General features: G+C 45.2%; 1 protein-coding gene across 2 annotated transcripts in view; it reads right to left on the reverse strand.

The window, feature by feature from the left end:
• Window positions 1-21,497, reverse strand: part of LOC118232046 (dedicator of cytokinesis protein 4-like) — a 107,382-nt gene that overhangs the window by 65,367 nt on the left and 20,518 nt on the right. For both annotated transcript variants that reach the window (XM_035426585.1, XM_035426586.1), the window contains exons 2-7: window positions 8,601-8,684; window positions 5,142-5,182; window positions 4,741-4,796; window positions 3,873-3,969; window positions 2,832-2,980; window positions 1,119-1,203 (exon numbers count right to left, since the gene is read on the reverse strand). In XM_035426585.1, the coding sequence (XP_035282476.1) occupies window positions 1,119-1,203; window positions 2,832-2,980; window positions 3,873-3,969; window positions 4,741-4,796; window positions 5,142-5,182; window positions 8,601-8,684 (512 nt within the window). The remainder of the gene's footprint in view (window positions 1-1,118; window positions 1,204-2,831; window positions 2,981-3,872; window positions 3,970-4,740; window positions 4,797-5,141; window positions 5,183-8,600; window positions 8,685-21,497) is intronic.

Raw genomic sequence — 21,497 nt, forward strand, 5'->3', positions numbered from 1 at the left:
GATAAGAGAGTCTGCTAAATGCCTGTAATATAATCAGACCTGGGTCAAATACATATTTGTTTTGGATTCGAATACTTTTCTGTGCTCTATTGACCTTGTCTGGTGTAATTGAGCCAGCCAATATGACCAGAAGGCAGGATTTGCACTTTTTGAGAGTATTTCATTGGTTCCAACACACCAGACAAGATCGGTAAAGTGTAGAAAAACATTTGAATCCAAACCAAATACGTATTTGACCCAGGTCTGAATGTAATATAATGTAATAGTGGCACACTGAATCCATATTTAAAAGGGTATGACAAACAGAGGTTTCTGAGGATTATGCACCAATGAGGCTTGAGGACTTCCAGGCGACGGTGACCCCCCTACCCTTCACCCGTTGCTTCTTACATTTAGGGGGGGGGGGGAGAGAGAGAAAGAGAGATAGACAGAGATAGAGCCCTAGATCCAGCACTCCCCACCTCTCTCTCTCTCTTTTCATTTCTGTCCATTTCTCTCCATTTCAGAATGTACAGATGATTGTAAAGCGCACTGAGAGGGTTTAGCTTCTGCTTCGGCCGATAAGGGCTTTATTAACGAAGCTAATCTTCCGTCTGATCTGAGCCATTACAGCCAGCCGCAGCACACGCACGTACAGGGATTAAAACCTATTTGCTCCTTTTTTAATGTAAACTGCATATAATTGTATTAAAGATTAGACCTCCTCCTACGACAGACAGATAATTTAATCACGGGGCACCAAGGTACGAAAATCCCATTTACGCAACGTTGAATGATGTAATTGAGTCATACTGCCGTCAAACTTATACGAAAGCATATTTTTGCGTTTCTCTATTCGGCAACAGACAATTGGGTCATTTCCTAGATCTCTTTTCCTTCCTGCTTTTAATTAGCATCATTTCTTGAAACGGCCCATAACAGATGCAAATTATGCTTTCATCCCCAAAAGACCCTTTGTTTACCAAGCTGCATTAAGTGGCTCTATTATGCGAAGACGGAGCGGAATTTCAGTGCGCTAGGCAGTGCTGCGGTTGTCATGGCGACGCGGAGCTTCCATGCAGGAGGAGGAGGAGGAGGAGGAGGAGGAGGAGGAGGAGGGAAGGTTGCGCTGTACCCACCAGCTTGTAGAGCTCAGTGACGCTGATGTCATCCGGGTCCACCATGCTGAACTCCTTCCTGGGGACCAGGTCCAAACCCAGCTGTCTGTCAGAACACACGTAAATAAATAAAAAACGCATCACTGCACCCATTCAGCCTAGACACCACGTCACAATGCACACGCAGAAAGAGTCTGTCACACAGAGAACAGCATCGCTGTACCAAATCAGCTCAAACGTAACCGTGTCCATTCAGTTTACAGAGCAGGTCCAGGCTAAGCCGTTTCATCGTCAGTAAATCACAAAAAAACAACACTCGCTAAAATAATTTGCTGACAATCCAGTCAAAATTATTTACAGCTAGCTAGGATTTTTACCACATTAATATAAATTGGCATTAACTAATGCAGTTGCTAACTACTAACTACTGAAACGTTAATCAGCTTTGTTGTTCATGCTAACAACTGCATTAGTTAATGCCAATTCATATTGGGATTAGTTCATGTATTTGTTAACTACTTACTAAATGTCATGCTTAATTAATGTATTTTTATGAATTCATGTTAACAACTACACAAGTTAATGCAAATTCATCTGACCTTATTGTAACGTGTTACCATATTTCTCAACAGAGCATTCTACATGCGGTAGATAATGTGGCTTTTAACTAATGCAGCTTTCAGCCGAAACCTACATAGGAAATGTGTGCATGAGAAAAAACCCAATCACCCACTGTGTGCTCACCACAGCCAGCTCTGTTATTCTCATGCATCTGCACTGCAAATGGGTCAGTAAGCTAAAATATGTACGTTTAGGCAGCCCCTCTGTTTAATTTGGGGCACGACTTTAACTCTGAAGGCACCAAATCCAAACACACACCTTGGCCAAGATAACTTTCCCCATTTTGTGTTTTGTTACCGTCCTGTATCTGCAAAGATAGATGAGGGAATAACGAGATCTAACACTCACAAAGTTCATCCTGTCCGGGGAAGCACGTGATAAACAAACGTACCCCAAATTTGCTAAATTACCCCACGCTCCTGCCATCCAGTAAGAATCACCCAGTGCCGTGCAAACAAATTACAAATCCCGCCGGCGTCATCCGGAGAGCCACAATGGCGGCACTGTCACCTAACACCTGTTCCATTCATAAGCTGAGCGTGAATGAGTGAGCGTGCGTGGAGGCGGAGGGGGTGTTGGCGGAGGATTCCGTAGCCGTAGTAACACTTCCACCAGGGGCATGGCAGCAGCCAGCGACATGGAGACTTTCACACACGCGACGCAAGAGCCGGCGGAGGGCCGGCGGAGGGCCAACGGAGGGCAGGAGAGGGCCAGAGACGGCCGGCAGGGAAATATGTGTGCGCTGAATCGTCCAATGAGAGGAAGAGCGGGGCGTTCTGGATCAGGCTGTGTGTCTTGGGGACATGGACATGGGGATACAGAGAACTCTGATTTTTCAGTGAGCCTCTTTCTTTCCTTCTCTCTCATTCACTCACTCACTCACTGGTTCATTCATTCACTCACTCACTCACTCGCTCGATCACTCACTCTCACACATATATTCACTCACTTTTTCACTCTCTCTCTCTCCCCTTTTTTTCCTCTCACGTTCCCCCTCCTTCTCTCTCGCTCACTCACTCCCCCACTCCACATATATTCACTCACATTCTCACTCTCTCCCCTCTTTTTCTCTCTCACTTTCTCCCCCTCCCTCCCTCTCTCTCTCTCACTCACTCGTTTCCCCAGTCCAGGCGGGCGGTGATGTGCTGCTTGACGTCCTTCATGCGGTCGTGGGTCAGGTGACCCACAAGCACCTGCCGCCGCAGGTCCAGGATCTCGTTCATCACGTGCCAGAGCCGATGGAACAGGTCTCCCTCGCTCTTCTACAGAAAGGAGAGAGAGAACGCCATGTCATAAAGTACCATAGAGAGAGGTGCATACACACACACACACACACACTGGTGCACACATACACACACACACAAGTGTGCACACATACGCACATACACACACACACACACAGGTGCGCACATACACACACACACACAAGTCCACACACATACCCACACACACACACAAACACGCACTCAAACGCACATAGTATTCTACCTAGGGAATTGCTGCTAAGTCTGGACCATGGTGTGTGTGTGTGTGTGTGAGTTAGTGAGTGTGTGCGTGTGTGTGTGCTCGTTTGTGTGTGTGTGTGTGTGTGTGTGTGAGTTAGTGAGTGTGTGCGTGTGTGTGTGCTCGTGTGTGTATGTGTGTGCGTGTGTGTATGTGTGTGTGCTCGTGTGTGTATATGTGTGTGTGTGTGTGTGAGTGTGAGTGTGTGTGTGTGTGCTCGTGTGTGTGTATGTGTGTGCGTGTGTGTATGTGTGTGTGCTCGTGTTTGTGTATGTGTGTGTGTGTGTGTGTGTGTGTGTGTGTGTGAGTGCGTGTGTGTATGTGTGTGTGCTCGTGTGTGTGTGTGTGTGTGCGTGTGTGTGTGTGTGTGAGTGTGTGTGTGTGTGTGTGTGTGTATGCTCGTTTGTGTGTGTGTGTGTGTGTATGTGTGTGTGTGTGTGAGTGTGTGTGTGTGTGTGTGTGTGTGCGTGTGAGTGTGTGTGTGTGTGTGTGTGTGTGTGTGTGCGTGTGTGTATGTGTGTGTGTGAGTGTGTGTGTGTGTGTGTGTGTGTGTGTGCTCGTGTGTGTGTATGTGTGTGCGTGTGTGTATGTGTGTGTGTGAGTGTGTGTGTGTGTGTGTGTGAGTGCACGCGCGCGCAGAGCAGTGTTTACCACATAAAGCTGCTTCCACATGGTTCCCCAGTCTCTCAAGGTCGATGTCATCTCCGTGATGACAGAGTCTTCGGTGGGAATGACGGTCTCAAACTGTCTGTGAGGCGAACGCAAACATCGGCACCTGTTTTCACCCCTCTCTGAACACACGACCACCAGCCCCCACCCCCCACACACAGACAGCACTACAATAAATATCACAGCAAAAATAAACCAGGACTAAACACAGAGAGGCCGCTCAGTTTCATCTATGATATCGTACACCAGCAGGTAATGTGCACCCTTAAGCGCCTGTAGAACCACTTAGATTCTGTGGATTCTGCTATTTAACCTAATGATATTCTGATGACGTTATCTGTTGCGGTTTCTTTACGACCTGAGAACTGAAGGCACTGTCATTAGCTGACTGATGTATAGGCTATATATAGAGGTCCTTCCCCTGTCATATGTTCATGTTAAAGAAAGCTTGAAAGCTTCTGTGCCAAATTCTCAAATAAAAAGTCATTGCTAATGAGAATGTAAGGCTTTCTTTGGTATGTAGTTTCCTTTTCTGATTTTATTTGCGTGAATAATCTTTTGAGTATTGTTTCCCTCATAAACCTAATTTAACATAATCTAAAGAAGTCTTGTTTATAATTCAACAATGCTGATGTTGTTTCTCATGAAATAACCTCTCTGTTCTTCAGCAATGCAGAAGAATTAAAATGTTAGACACGGAATCACCAGGTTCATCTGATTTGACAGCGAAATCGAACCGCCGTGGTGATTACACAAAACGATCTCATTTTACAGGCAAGAGCCGTGACTTGCTGTTGAATAATCGGTGAATCCTGTCAGCTGTAATCGCAGGACACAAGTCGTTACTAACCCTTTGTTCCGGATGTGAGCGTTTTTCAAGTGAATGTAACTTGAAGGGAAAATACCCTGTGGGAAAGGCAAACAAGGAGACAAACATGCCATTAGACCACTGTACTGATCTGTATGGTGTAGTACTGCAATCATGTACAATCTGTCAGAATACACAAAATACGTATATTGTGAAGACAGTAAATGTTTCATTGGTAATCAAGCACATAGACGCGTGTGTGTGTGCCTGCATATGTGCGTTCCAGCCTACTTCCAGACATCTGTGAAATAGTGACTTTCAAAATCTCAGATTTTGTGTCATGTTGTAAGTATGGGTTCACAGTGACATAGAAATTAGATCCCCTTTTAATGAAAATCTAAAACAGCTTCTACGAACATTAGCAATAAAGAATATACACCCACCTTAGCATTAGGATTCTTGAGAATGAACCCCCTGTACCACCCTGCAGAGACAAGAATGATAGTTTAAGCACAGTGCTCTGGTTCCACTGTTGTCCTTTCTTTACTTTATCTTTACTGTATTTATCATGAGCGTGAGGGTTAATAATAACATGTACATACATGTGCATACATGAAAGATACATTTTGCCAGAATAATTTTATTGGCACTAAAGAATCAAAGGATAATAGTAATAATAATAATAATAATGTTATTATTCTTATTATTAATGCCTGATCAATAACCATGTGATCTGCCACCTTGCCCTCCTAGCCTGGCACAGAAAAAAAATGACCTCAATTCTGAGTTTTCGGTTCTCTTATTAAAATGACAGGCCAGTAAACAACCCAATTATAACCAGCACATCAGCCCACAGAACAACTCTATAACAAACACCTCAATACACCACTCTGCAGCCTGCACCACCAAGGGCAAACGCAAAAGGCAAGATGTCTAAACGTCTTTATTTCAGCACATGGCACATGCCATTTTGCCATGATGTTCGCTCAGAGGCCACGAAGTGGGCACAAAAACCAACACCCATTAGCACGCATCTGACAGCAAGGACCTGCTTCCATCAGCAGCTGAACAAGCTGCAGATGAGAAACGCTAGCATTCAACCTTTTAACTGCTCAGTAAAATGAGAATACTTTTGTGGAATACTGCTACTGTATTAACATTTTAGGAACTTAATGTCAAGACTCTCTTAACTTATACAGCTTACATTCTTCTACATACAATAAATTCAAGGTTGAATATCCGGGTTAAGCACATTCTTTGACTGTAAATGCAGGACCACAACAAGGCCAGAAATCCTGCAGTTAAGTACCTCTGCTCAAGCAGAAGCAGTGCCCCAGCTGGGAATTGAACTTGCATGCCCAGTACACTAACATCACTAAGCATCCACTAGAAAAAAAATGATTGACTTATCAAGCGAGGGGGAGAGCTCGCTTTATTATAGGAAGGATGCGAAGGAAGGGTTTGTAAGGACTTAACTGAACATGTAATACGAAATAATAAACACCACGTATACATGTTTATATGCATGTGAAAATGAGTTATACACATGAAATAATGGCACTGATGTATAAGAGATAACTAGTATAAGAGAAGGGGAATTTAGTAAAATATTAACCTTTCAACCACCAGTTGGTCTCTTGCCATAAATGCAAGCATGATAAAATGATTAAGCCAAGCATATAAAAAAAAAGTGAAGATAGTCTGTCAAGGTTTTAAGTCAAACAGATATGATAGCACTTAATTATTCAGCAGATTGAAATATTTACTTTGTTGAGCATTCACACTGAGTTAAGCTGGACCAGACTGTGGTGCAGGGTATGGGGACTCTGGGACTTTTTCCAGGAAAGACAAAGGCCCTTGGAGACACTTCATGTGTGGCTTAAGCAAGCTGGCTGTAAACTGTCCACATGCTTAGATCACAGAAACCATGTAATCCCGCCCAGCATGACATCACACTCGTTTAGTGACATCACACCCTGCCTCAGACAAATCTGTCAAATCTAACACTCCATGAGATTTAGTCCACATGCTGCCAACGTTTCCTCCCTCAGCACAAAAATAGGGATGACTGTTCATCTTGATCACACGTGCATTTTTAAATTCAAGAATTTTGAACATCATATAATTGGCCAGGAATCTCACTCTTTATACATTTCATTCTGACATATTCCATTATGACATATTTCAGCTATATATAAATCGTTATCAGATAATACAAGGTCAGAACTGGGGGTAATACAAACCTAGATAGGGATAATACAGGTCTTTCAACACCAAATGTGCCTATTGATTTGTGCAGGGTCTGGAGGAATTCTGTTTCAGCATCCCACAATCTGAACCATCAACTGATCCAATTTAAATTAATACACAGGCTCTACTTGGCCTCAATGAAAGCATATTATATGAAGATAGTTACACCAATTTGTGCTTTATGCTCTTCAGATCCATTATGCACATTTCTACATATGATGAGGGGAGGTATTTTGCAGGAAGAATAACGGTAATAAACACATCGTCATATCATGCAGACTTTCTATCTCTCTATGTGCATACCCAAAATATTATCTTTGTTATGAGCAGGGTTATGATTATTATTATGATTTTCATCATCATTATTTGTATTATTCTCATTACTGGTGAAAGTATGAATGCTTATGATGGCGGTGATGAAAATGACGATGATCATCATTATTACAAAAGAATTATGTATCTATGTACCTGCATCCCAAGAAAAGTAAATAAGAACTTGAGTTCTTGGATGGTGACAGTGCTGGTTGGTTTCAAAAGTGTTTCAGCATTTTAGCACTTAATTAAGTCTGGCATCTGATTGAACAGGAAACCACAAAACCTGCAGACACTGCGGCCCTCCAGGACTGGAGTTAAACCTGCAGACACTGCAGCCCTCCAGGACTGCAGTTAAACCTGCAGACATCTAATAAAAATAATGTTTTTCTTATTTGTGGAAAAACAGAACTTCCGCACAAAAAGTGTTAAGACAAGCGCAGCCAGGCCACGAGAATAACAGGAAATGAAAATGTGCACATGCACAAGCAGAGGGAGGACTGTTTCTTCAGAGTGACACTGCAGCGGAAACAGGAAATCCTACGGGCGGCTGGGGTGAAACCCTGCCTTTTTGTGTGAAACCCACCGCCCAGGCCTAGATGGCGGGAATGAGTGATCTGTGCGCTGCCAGCGTAGGTATATGTGCTACATGCAGCAGGAAACAGCTTCACATGAAGACCGAACTGAATAGTTAACTATTCATAGAAGTGTTATGAATAGACAAAAAAACAACTCCCCCAATATACCATACATAATTAAGCCTTGATTAATTATGATTGCGCATGGATGCTATGGACACTACTGTGACACTGTAAGACTGTACAGAACGCAGTGACATGACTTTAAAGCTATTCTATTCATATAGGTGAGCCAATGTGAATCCCCATAATAAACTTCAAACATACGTAATTTAAACTTTGTTGTGGACACTGTCATTAACATTATTTGTTTTTCGAATAATAAATTCATTTTCTTTTAGACTGTATTTCATGTCGTGAGGCATAAAATAGCTACCCACACAATGTGCCTCAAAAAAGAGCAACAGAAAATCTGAACGAAATTAGAATTTTCTACTTGCGCAATGTGTTGTGTGGCTTACGGTCTGAAAATAACCTCTTCCCAGTTCACAGCAAAGAAAAATGTCTCAGAGCTTCCCTACATTCTATTAATTTAAGCCTCACAATCCTGTGATAAGCTAGCATATTACTGAGTAGCACTTAGCCAACAAAAATGCTATTTAAAAACCCCCAATGTTCATCTATAACGCACACAGCTGCTGAAAGTATACTTTGTTTTTAAGAAGGAACTTGTAGGTAAAAGGGAAGAAAACGAGTAGTTACCTTCACATTTCTCCAATATCTGCACCGTGTCGCCAATCTCCAGTGGTAAGCCATGTTGAACAGTCCCCCGAAAGCTTGCCAGCACTGCAAGACAAAAGGTACACCTGTAATTCCCGCTGAACAAAACGTGAGTTTACAATATTGCACATTACAATGCTTGCCACTATCTCGCTGCCCTGTAAGGTTATTGCAGTTTTATGGTCATTAATTCCATATATAAAGATTTAAAGATTTGTGGAAATCTTGTCTGTTCAGGAAAGGTCATTGGAAGCTTGGTACAGCTGGAAGGGAAACGCAGACTGGAGAATAAGAGGTTGCATTTCCTGTTCTGAAGATGATCCGCCATCAAAACAGGCCCTGAAAGAAGCTCTCAAATCTACTCCCAGAATGCAACTCGCACTCACTCCAGTCCTATTTCTGGGTTGCAAAGTATGAGAATGGAAGTGTTTTTTTTTTTTTTTTTTGCCATTTGCCAAGGGCTGGGAAATTGCCCGGGGCAACTGAAAGGCTTTAGCACACTCATTAGATTCATTTGTGGCATTACACTCGGTTGCTAAAACACGGCGCTAAGCTCTGATCTCTAAAGTAATCGGGGTATATTTTTAAAAAAAGCAGTGGAGATGATGCAGCTCCAGCAAAGCCGCACAGATGACACAGTGACCCAGAACCATATGATCCTGCAAGCCCATCTGCCCATGTGTCACTCTGAACCGTGTCAGAAGCAGAGGCGAAATCAGACACTCCGGATGACTTCCTGTGATGTCACAATACTGACTTGATCCCATCCATATGTGTAATGTGCTTTGACTTTGCAATTTCACTTCTTAATACATGAATAATAAATATGTAAAATGCATGGAACAATTTTAGCTGCAAAATGGAAAATTATTCAGCCTGAAGTTAATTTCTACCACGGAAAAAAAATTTGCCCGGGCAATCTGCTTGTGTGTTTGCTAACAGCAGTGGAACGCTGCCAAAGGTACTGGCACTCAAAAGGTGATTTCGTTTCTTCTCAAGAAAGAGATTCACAGAAATGCAGTGCAAAAGGTCAGTGTGAAAACATACACACAGAAATACACAAACATGTACCTACGATTGCACACAAACACACACGCAGGCTCACACAAACACGCATGCATATGCATGCACACACAACCATGCCTGCATAAAAACACATACCACACATACACACACACACACACACACACAAGCACATTTGTGCACGCACACACACACACACACACCCTGTTCATTCCCATCTGGCCTCACCAGGTTAACACAGTTTACACACCACAGCCACTGAGCACACCACAGACAGCTCCTCTTCAGCATCCCTGATCCCTGGCCCTTAAATTCCGTCCTGTGCTCCTAATCCGAAAGCTCAGTAGCAGCGGAATAAGTTTTAGGGGGAGGGTTAGATTAGCTCGCCGTACGGAGAGACGTTCAGGAAGATTACTGTCGCTTTAAGCCGCCACTTGAGGCTGAGCACTGCCGTCGCTGGTTCATATTGAGTACAGTAAGCCTCTTACACTGGAGGGATGTGTCCGAAGCCTGGGGCGTTGGGCCTTAAAGGTCGCCCATGCAAACCGGCTCCATCTTCACGGAAAAGCAACAAGTGAAAGCTCTTAAATCCAAATACCAAATAAATCCTAAATACAAATTAGTATCATGAATAATGGGTAGTGGGAGTAAAATGACTTTGTTTGCCTATTTTCCTGCTCTATTTGCCTTTTAATGAGCAAGAAAATTGCAATTGATATGTTCTCTAAAGGTTTTTTAATAAACACTAGATTTGAAATGCCTTACAACATTCAGGAAATGTTGATGCAATTGTTATTAACCTACAACCTACTACACGACAGCTTGTTGATTGAAAACACACACACACACACGCAATGCCAATAGCAATTACATAACAATGGCTACTGAACTTCCTGGGTTTTTGAAAAACAAACAGTTATGTACTTAACCTAAGGGCAAAGGAGTGAGAAGTGCTTTTACCTTTACTTTAGACAGCCCTTCTCTCGTTTTCATTGTGACAGACAATGAAACTAATGATACTCAGCTTCAATAATACTCATGCATTATTCATAGCCTAATTAGCATGTAAATTTCTGGATCTTGATAGGAGGTCGGTTGACCCTTCTGCCAAATAAATATGAATTATTTATATTGGGGGGGGGGGTGTTATGAAGTCAAACTCTACATGTTACAAAACACACAGAGGTTTATAAAGTACAGAGAAAATGGGAATACTTCATGCTACCTTTGAAGTAGAAGTTTACAGACAATGAATTAGCGATAAGTGGTATTTGTTATGCGGTGAAATACCCTTTGTGTAGTTACATACTGTTGCTTCCTGGTTTTCCCATGTTTACACAGGGGACTTCCCATTTGCATTCAATCCATATCCATCTAAGTATGTTTGGGCTCATTAATGATATATTTAACTTAATAAAATAGACCCTGTGATTAAAATGGAAAGCAATTGCTGGTAATAGTAAGTCTTCAAGACGGGAGTCTTCACAGGGACCGCACTGGAGGAATGCCTCCTCCCCTCCCTGCCCTCCCCCCCGCCCCCCCCCCCCCCCCTCCCCCTGATACATCGATTGAGTGGACTTGTGTCAGACGGCACGTTAAGTACAGGCTGATTGATGACGCCTTGTCGGAAGCTCCCCCGGCAATTTGTAACATCTCACCATTCACAATCTTAAAAGATGCTGAGCCCCTCCCCTCAAAATCTGGGATCTGCCATGGAACTGAATTCTGATGTGCACCTGCCCTGGAACACAGGCACTGCGGCTGGCCCCTGACCAACAGACACTGGCTAGCGTTACTGTACGTTCACGCCATTGGCCAATTTGATCAAAGTGACTACAATGTGAATCCGCAGTGGATTGGTTTACTGTTTAAAATTAGGAATTGGAGATAGGTCATCAATACAAAAAATATAAAAAAATAAAATAAAAATCCCCCAAAACCAATAATATGAAATGGACAAAATATGGACATGAATAAATCAATGGCCTTAATGTAAGTGCTAATTTTATCCTACACACTAGCCCTCGCACACCGTGGACTTACTGAAAAAGCAGCACTTCTTTTTTTGTAGCTATCATTAGCACCCCCGCTTGTTTTGTCTGTTGCTAAGGAAATGTTGGCGCTCTCCGTGCCAGCAGAGGAAGAGAACAAGAATAGGAGCACGAGACAAAGAAAAAGGATCTGGAGTTAAAGAGGCCCGTTTGTCCTAAATGTCCGTGTCTCGGTAGTGAGATATTTAGCAGACGCTCTTATCCAGAGCTACTTGCGCAGATTACTTTTTAACACACAGGCTCCGTTTATACAGCTGGATAGTTGCTCAGACAATTCATGCGCGTTCCTCAGTGGAACAGCAGCAGTCTCTCACCTAGAAATCGAATCAGCAGCCTCCTGAGTTACGAGCCCAGCTCCCCAGCCATTAGACCAGGCTGCCATAATGTATGGCCTGATAACCTGTATTTAATTTCCAGTTCAAATACTTCTGCCCTCTGTGGCATACGCACAATCTTTCCCATTTTCTGTGTATTCATTGCCTTCTTGGCCAATCTAAATGAAGAGAAAATGAATGTTGGGCTACCATACGACTGGACCATGGACCTCCCGTAGACTCGCAGGCCAGCCCACAGATATGTATCTCTGCTTTAGCAATACCAATACCTCGGTCAAATGACTTCAAGGGTAATGCATGATACACGTTGCCAGAGAGGTGATCATAGCCAAGAAGAAATCCCGGGCAAAGAGACGGCAGTATTCCTCCGCTGAAAATTCCAGCTAAGACCAGCTGGGAGTCTAAGCTGGTTTAAGTCTTTCGACACATCTAGCTGGTCTATGGCTGGTCAAGGTTGGTCTCTAGCTGGACAAAGCTGGTTAAAGTTGGTTAAACCATTAGAGTTAGCTGGCGGTCAAACTAGTGGACTAGCTGACTATCTAGGTTGGTCAGCTGGTGAACAGATGGTTGACCAGCTAGAAACATCAAAAACCCAGATTAAACTAGCATGACCAGCTTAGGCTGGAATTTTCAGCATGGCTGTCTGTCAGATCTCCCACTAAGCATGAAGAATTCACCTGGACTCTCTTCTCACTATAAAATTCAGCAATTAAATAGCACCATAAAATACTACAGTATCACTTAGAATGACAGGATTAAGGCTGATTAGCCATCTAATGAATACCAGCTTGTTCTGCAAACTCTTAACGTGGGGAATTAAAGGGGCATGGAACCATTTCAAAGCTGTTGTCTTTACGGAGAATCCAGATCAAACGTAATGTCAGTTCAACTGTGGTCCACGTTCACGACCGAACAACACATAATTTAAATATCTAACTGAACCAGTTTGCTTTGCAATTATTCATAATATCGAACCCAGAGCAATTTTACGCCTATTTCATACGGCCAGTCGAGTGGTTGAACCCATTACTTCCAAATATTAAAGCGCCATGAAGCATTTGTTCCTCTCGGGGAAAGTGAACAAATAGTCCATGCACACCTTCAGATATGAGCGGGAAATCACGGTATTTTCCCATTTTTCACCACGTCAATCACACAGAGCGACTGTGAATTGTCATGTGCACAGGCGCAGAAATCACACTGTTCGAACACACAGGTGTAAATTAGTTCTTCAGGTAAATTCCACACTGACATCAAAAATATCTTTTTTTTACACAGAGAGCTGTCTATGTGAGGTACAGCTTTCCTGGTATTGTAGTAGATGGCAGAGGAACCTAAGGGCATTCATGACCTGGTTTGACGCAGTGCTGGACCCAGCCCAGAAGGGAAGGATGGCCTATTCTCATCATTACGTCGTCATATGTTTGCATGTAAATTGAGAAGATCTGTCCATTAAGATGCGTAAAGATGCAACACCAGTCCAAGATATCTGACGGGCTGTCTCTTATATAGCAGAGGGGTTCGCAAAGTACCGCTGAACTCGGGCAGAAATGCCTTTCAGCGGGTTGATTGATGGGAGGAGGATTGACCCGCCTCAAATGGCGTTGTCGTCCCAGAACGCACTGCAGCGATGCCGGAGCCTGACTGCCTGAGACCTTACCCACGATGTAATCAGGACGGCCCACAGCACGGGTGAACTCAATCTATCCCCCTGCCGAAGGGAGACTCAGAAAAACTGCTGGCCGCCTTTCACCTCCTCTTTTTCAATCACGCGCTCTCAAAAGGGATTGTGGATCCTGACAATACGCCCGGGAAGAAATAGTGTTTTTTTTTCGGGAACTCGTTAATCATTAAAGTACAATATTGTGCTTTTTTTTCGAAGAAAAAAAGTAGGTACAACTGCTAAAAAGCCTGCCGGCTTTTTTCTTTTTTTTTGTTAAAGATAACCCAATAAAATTTAAAACCATCTATGTAATATGGGACCATTCCCAATGATTCTGATGGTATCACCACAGACAAACCGCATAGCAATGGCAGATAACACACCCAGACCCGAACACTAACCTCTGGCCGGTTCTTTGGGTTACCCACGCCCGCTTCTCTGAGCTGACGGGCTACGGAGAGGGAGCCGTGCTCCAAGCCCCGCAAACGTTTCATGCAGGAGTGCATGCTGGGAGACGGACAGGATCTCTCGCTCTTCGCCAGCGCGTCTTCGGGACCGTTTAAAATGCGGATCTCCGAGGTGTTGGACTGACGGCCAAACGCAGCCGTGGCCAGGTCATCTGGAGAAACAACCCCGGGCATATCCACGGCCCGAAACCGCGTCTCAACGGGATCAGGTACCGAAAGCCCCCATCAGCAAAGGCTCCTGCCTTCTCATCCTTCCAAAATCAGATACCTCCAGCCACACTGGAAAAAAGGTCCAGACCTGCAGCCTAACTTTCCACTACATTTTAAACCCGTTACTTGGCTGACTGGGAAACATCTCTGAGTATGAAATATTGAATATACTCCCTATACTATTATACTATGAGTATTGAAAATACTCCCTTTCCACACTTTGGCTGCTTTGTATTGCCTTTATTCACATTCAATTATGTATTCCACTGTCGCACAAATGTGGCTGACATTCTGACCGATATACGGCCAATATTAATTAAATAACTTACGAATACGCATTACATAAATAGCCTATGAACGCACATGACTATTCATTGACACACGTTACACACTTCAGTTTCTTCATATTAGCGCTGGAATAAGTGTGAATATAAAACAATGCGGCACCGTGGTGGCGTATGATTTTACAAACGGGAAAGGTATAGAAGGCAAACAGAAAAAAGCAGGGTATGGAAAACAAGGAAATCTTCCAGCACTTTACATTTCCATAGTCATAAATCAGATAGACTGTAGACCTGCTTACTAAACATGGAAGAGGGAAATAAAAAATACCCTGAAGATTCGGTAGAGAAAAAAATTTATTTGATTTATGTGCAATTAATAGTTAATGTGGGCCAAACTGCGTAACATGGCCATGACATCCTGCTCATTTTGACCCCTGACCTCCTGCTCTGCTCTCTCAGGGGCAGTAGCCAGCGTCACGGCTACGAAGCCCCTCTGTTGTGTAAGGGGTGTGAGTTTGCACAGACCCCGAAAAAAGAACATCACCCCTGCGGCACCTGGAGATTGCCATCTCGTAGAATCCATTTCTTTTTTCTCTCGAAGGGACAGCGGGACGGTCTGCCCTCCTTCTGTCTTGCGTCACTCGGGGTGTGGAAAGCAGAGGGGGTGACAGACAGAGAAGTGCCCACAACCGAGAAACTGGCACGGCGGGGGGGGCTGGAACCCCGGCTCGCGCGGGGTGTGGGGGTGGGGGAGGAGGCAAGAGCTGGCATATGGTTGGACGTCCCGGCCGGCCCGCAGACCGCTCCTCACGTCTCTCTGGTCTCCCCTAATTCAAACGCGCGAGATAAAAGATGCTGGAGAGTTTCCAGCGTACAGCGCAAGACTGTGAAATCACTGTTGGAAACCAGACAAGCGAGCCAGCCGCAGCACTGTCAAGCTTACTTACTTCCCTTCTGCAGACTCTTGATCTCTGAATTACCCTCATGGGACTGCATTACAGTAGTTGAATTCGATTTGCATAACACAAATTGCTTTTGTATAGACCTATTCCTTTGGATGGTCGTTGCAGATGTTTAATACACTTTTCACTGTCAGGTTGCATTGGTGCGGGGTATTTTTACTGACTGCAAGACTCACTAACAGTGAGTAGCTTCATTACGTGTCCTTAGCACTGTTACAGTATTGACAGTTTAGAATGGTGTATATGGCTATTCTTTTTGTTGAGGTCCAAACTCACTGTGAAACCCATTCAGACGGAGCCAGCATGTGAATTCGGAGAAGGTGGGGCGGGACACAACCCAAAAACACGGGGCGCTCCGAGTGCCCCTCTCCGAGACGGATTGCTTCAGCAGACGGCCCGCTAACTCATTTCCTCTCGGATTCGCCCGCCGTGAGGCATCCGGGAGCGCTTCGTTTTCGGGAAAACGGACGCCTCGCGCACGCGCGCTCCTCGAGCCCATCGTCCCGGGGCGTCCTCCGCCACCAGCCTCGCAGCAGGAGTGCCGCAGAGATCCCGCGGGGGTACGAGGGCTCTGTTCGCAAAAACGCCGAGAGCGGGCGAGTGGGAGGTTAAATTGGAGCTGCATCTGCCCCTTTGTTTCAACATAAAAAATGGAGGACCGACTTCCACCCTCGCGCGCGGCTCTCTGAATCTAATTACCTCTCTGGTTCCCCGATCTTCCCACCGCGCTCAGTGTGGGAGGTGTGATTTATTAGGTCCCCACGCGAGAGCGGGCCCTCCAAATTTAAATACCAAACGCTCGCAGGGTCACGAAAAACTAACAACAGGAGAAGAGGTGCGGCACTTTTGTGGTTCCAAACAAAGATGCGAGGGCATAACAAATGCGACAGCGCTCTGCGGTGCTAAGCTGCAAAGTTTTAACCGGAATATATGTTGACCGTCGCGGAAAAACAACAGGCAAAGTTTCGCTGCTATCTCAAAATGCGCAACGGCGGTGCTAGGTTACCTGTAAATAAATAAATATAATGTAACCTGGGCTGACAGACCACCGGAGCCCCTAACTGGATGTGCATTTCCATATTTCCGTAATTGAGAACAAGGAAATCCCATCGGTAGCCTACAGAACTGCAAACCTCAGACCTCAGAGGCTTCAAAACAATGAAGCATCTTTGCTATGCGTCTGTAGCACAGGGCGTAAAAACCGCCTTTGGTGTTAGGCAGCAGAATATGTGAGTGAGGTGTGGTAGGTACCTGCCTTTGCAAACCACAAACTCATCCGTATTAGGTTTAACCCCCCTCTCCCCCCCCCCCCCCGTTCCTTCCGTCTCTGACAGACTGATAAAGAGAAAAGCAGACCGCTGCACGTTCTGACGTCCTCTCTCCCGGCGCGTTTCGGCTGGCCGTCAACGTCCCCCCCGCTGAAGGACGGACTCTCTGGCGTTTCGCGGTAACGAGAGGACGTGCGAAAACCCGACCAGCAGCCGCGCGGGACCGAGACGAAAGGGGAGCGGCGGCTGCGCGGCCGACGCCGTTTAGCGTCGGGGGCGCCGTGCTAACGAGCGTGCCACGTCGGTTGTGAACCGAGGGGGACAATTGTAGCCAAAGGCCGTGTTGCCAAAGACTCCCCCCACCGCCCCCCCTTCCCCTTCAGAAGAAATGTATATGCCTCAGGCTACGACTCACCAGGGAGCAGACAATCCGCTCATAAAACCCAACGAGACATTCTAAGAGGGATGCCTGGCAACGGTTGCTGGAGGACATCTTTCTGAAAATGATGATGTCAGTGCAGGATGGGAGAGAGAGTGGGGGGTGAGGGTATGTCTGGGATGCTGGGATATATCACCTCTTACATATACCAGTAAAAGATGAGACATCGCCTCATACATACTGGGATAAAATACTTCACAGTCACAATCTCTTGACATACATGGTGTATGAATATACTGAATTTCCCCTACCAGCTACTAGAATACAGTAAATTATCGACCTTGCATAATTTTATTTTATTTTATTTACTTCTTTAAAAATTTAAACCCTCTCAGTTGCAAAGCCAAATGTCTACGGTGTGACAGATGTTGAATAGGACCCAACTTCTTCTCAGAATCCACTGAACCGCGAAGGCCATGCGGTTCGCTTTCGGGCACAAAATGTCCGAAAGATTCGCAGGCACGACAAGTCTCTGAGACCCTCGGCCGTTACTGAACCGCGGATCTCCTCCTCAGCGGCCTCGCGTCACAGCAGGGGAGGGCCAACGAGCCGAACCCGAGGCTAGTGCGGTATCGCTACTTTATCTGATTAGCGCTGGCCGCTTCTTGGCGGAAGCATTAAGGGCAGATAGCGAGCAACAAAGCCGTATCCGTTTAAATACACTCGCCCTCAGGCCAAAAGGTCTTCAGTAGCTATTATAATATTTTTCATTTTGCACATTGACTTTTTAAGTCAAAAGCTGTGCCAGAGATCAGAAAACGCATAAACAAGTTAGTGGCTTCGAATTGATTTTATTAATGTGCGTGGGACATGTAGTTGTTAATGTGCACAGGAAATGCAGTCATTGGTAACACACACAGGACACACAGCCATTACTAATACATGCAGGAAATGCAGATGTCAATGCACACAAGAAATAATCGTTGTTAATGTGCACAGGAAACAGTCAGTTATCATTTAGAGGAAACGCTGTTGTTAACCTACACAGGCAACACAGTCCCTGATAACCTGCACTAGGCTCAGCAGATAAAGTGCGTGAGGCACAGCAGCATCCCTGGCCCCTCCCAAATCCCGTCCGGAGGGACACAAACGTGTCCGGGTTCATCCTCATTATAGCCGGTTTTTTATTGTTGTTTTCTTTTTTGCAAAGAAGGAGTTGACTAGAGCATGAAAAATAGGGGAACAAACTCAAATCTGCTGGGCAAGCTGGCTCACACTCTGAGGGCGGAGTCTCCCGGGAGGCTGAGAAAAGGCAGCTCCGGCTCCTTAGAATGCCGGCAGGGTGGCTAACGGGCTGTGGCTAACGGCCTGACTGCGACTAAAGCCGAACTGCAGCTCCGCTGACCGCGCGGCGGATAGGGCGGGTTGTGTGACGCACAGCTGGCGGTGGACTTGGTTTGGGTCCAGCAATCGGGTCAGAGGGACACTGGGGTCAGACAGGACTCACTCGGATGCACACTAGCGTAAACACGTCCCACTACAGTTCTCTCTCTCTCTGTTTCTTTCTACCTCTCTCTCTGTCTGTCTCTCTCTTTCCATCACCCTGTCTCTGTGTCCCTATCTCCCTGTCACTGCCCCCTCTCTCTTCTTTTCCCATTCCTTCACTCTTCTCTCCCACTATCTCTCCTCTCGCCACCCCTCTCTCTCTTTCCTCTCTTTCTTCTTTCTGTCACACCACCCCGCCCCTCCTTCTTCTCCCTCTCTGAGGACACCTCCACAATAGATGCCTTAAGAAGCACCGGGCTGCACATACTCTGCTTGCATCTCCAGAATTAATGAAGTTCTCCATTAAGATTCTGCAAGACCCCCTCCCAAACACACATAGACACACACACAAAGATGCGCACACACGCACACACACACATCACAATGTGAAGGCTAGCCTAACAGAAAAAAAATTCTCAGATAGCCATGCGCACACAGACAACTCATCCATACAAACTGACCTACCAGTCAGCGCTAACCGTAGCTAGCTCTGTAGATGCACTACCTGAAAACTGATTTAAGGGAAGGCTTGAAAATATAAGGCTCAGTCATGCGTAAGCCAAAACAAGTGAGCATGTCTGTCATCTAAACGAGACAGCTGGCTGCAGACTACAAGATGTGCTGTACATTAAACACTTTTCTGGGTATACCTGAGACATTTTTATGGGTTTTTAATTTGTTTTTGTTTTTTTGGGAAGATTTTCCTGTCCAGTTTCCTCATCCTTAAGGAAATTAATACATTGACATATGCATAGCAGTACAATTTTGGATATTAGCATTTATCAAGCAGCTTTAGCTAAAACGTTAATAAAAGAACGTCCATTTAACGTGGCTAAAAACCACCTGATTTCATTGTTGTCATAAACAACAATCAAATCAGTGCCATCAAAGAGATGTATGCCACTATACCCATAGCGCATGCTTGTTTCCTGAATCAACAGTGGAGTTTGGAATGGAGAGCGCTGAAGGGATACAGTTTGCCATTCCAAAGTGGGAGGAGAAAGGGTTAAAAAAAGCATTTAAACCTATAATAATACGACGCCATTTCCATGAGGAAGGGCCAGGCAGGCCACAGTCTCACCGTAGAGCTCAGGGACACACGACACTATTGGGCGTTCATTGCGGGGAATTTGCAATCTGCTGCTCAGGACTAGGAGAGCTAATTACGCAATAAAAGCCCGTCTGACTGACAGTGGCCCGACACAAATTTAACAGTTTAGCAGCACCAGGGGCACGTGCGAAACCACACCACGGGGTGCAGGGGGGGGGCGGCAGCTCCACGAGAGGGCGTCAAACTTCGGCCAATCAGAATGCAGGGACAGACTGGCTGAAGGACCTGCCAAATCCAGACATTACAGGGACGATATCCCTGATCAAACAGGGGGTGTAGTCCAATATGCAAAATCCTCGGGCCTCTGGAATTTCAGTTGAGAACTGTGGCACCACCAATTAAACATGGGAGTCCACCAATTATCAACAAGCATGTGAGTATATACCCAGGTTTGACCGAGTGCCACATACTCCTTAATTAAGTTCACAAGTGCAGTTTGGGAGGGCAGAAGATCTAGCAAATTGGCTAACAGCTCTGACATTTATCTGTCCTTTCATGTACGTTGCAGACCATGTCAACCGCAGACAAAAGCAGAACAAGCAGATGTTGCAGTGATGGTCTGATTACCAGGTTTCTGTGGAAACAGTGAACGCCAGGCTCTAGGGTAACCTGAGGTAATTCTCCATCCTTTTCAGGTTCGATGGTGACAGGTTGTTGCTCCCCGCAGCGTCCTGACAGGTTTCAAGTTTAACGGTACAACTCCACAGACAACCACTTGTAACCATCTGGTAAAACACTTGGCGGTGATGTGATATCGTTTCCCGCAAACGTTTGTGCTGTTTTTTTTTGGGGTTTTTTTTTTTTTTCTCCCTGAGACGAGGAAGAAAAAGCTAAATTTCACCCCGTTTAAATTTGGAGAGTTTTTGTGAGGGGGACTGGGGGAGGTGGTCATGCGGCGGGGGTGGGGTATTATTTCTCTGTTCATTAGTGTGAGTAATAGTTCTACCCACCCACCCAAGGGCAAAGCAAAGAGATAAGGCAAAGGAAAAACATATATACAATTTTTTTTTTTTTTTGGGGGGGGGGGGGGGGTTCCTGGAACTTTGACCCTCCCCTCTGTTGTGGGAGTCACTCTCCACCCAGTGAAGCACAGCACTAGCTTTTCTGCCACCCTAGGTGAGATTACAGACCAGGAGGGTGGGGTGTGTGAGTGACCGGAGACTGTGGGGGGGGGGGGGGGGGGGGTGAGAGAGAGAATGTGGATTTCTATATATTCGTTTCCTCCTTGGCTGGTGCCCTAGGCGGCCACTCTTGTCACCTATGTCTCAACCGACTCTGCACCCACTTAACAGGAAATAAAAGTATTTACAAAGGCCAGCACCGCAAAGAGCTCAGCCTGACACCGCTCTGCTACACGACCAAACGAGCTGCATCAGATGCGGCTTTCTGACACTGGGGGTGTGAAAAACCTCACAGCCTACCGCAGGCCATTGGCGCCAGTAATAAAAACACCTTTAGCCTAACTGCAGACTAAAAACAAAAAACAAACACACACACACAGTGTTTTTTCCCTCGTTAGATTATCGTAAGCATCGTTGAAAAAAACCCTGTATCTCCAAATGTGCCATTTTTAAGACTGAT

The sequence above is a fragment of the Anguilla anguilla genome, chromosome 7 (genome assembly GCF_013347855.1).
Source record: "Anguilla anguilla isolate fAngAng1 chromosome 7, fAngAng1.pri, whole genome shotgun sequence".
In the NCBI taxonomy this organism is placed as follows: Eukaryota; Metazoa; Chordata; class Actinopteri; order Anguilliformes; family Anguillidae; genus Anguilla; species Anguilla anguilla.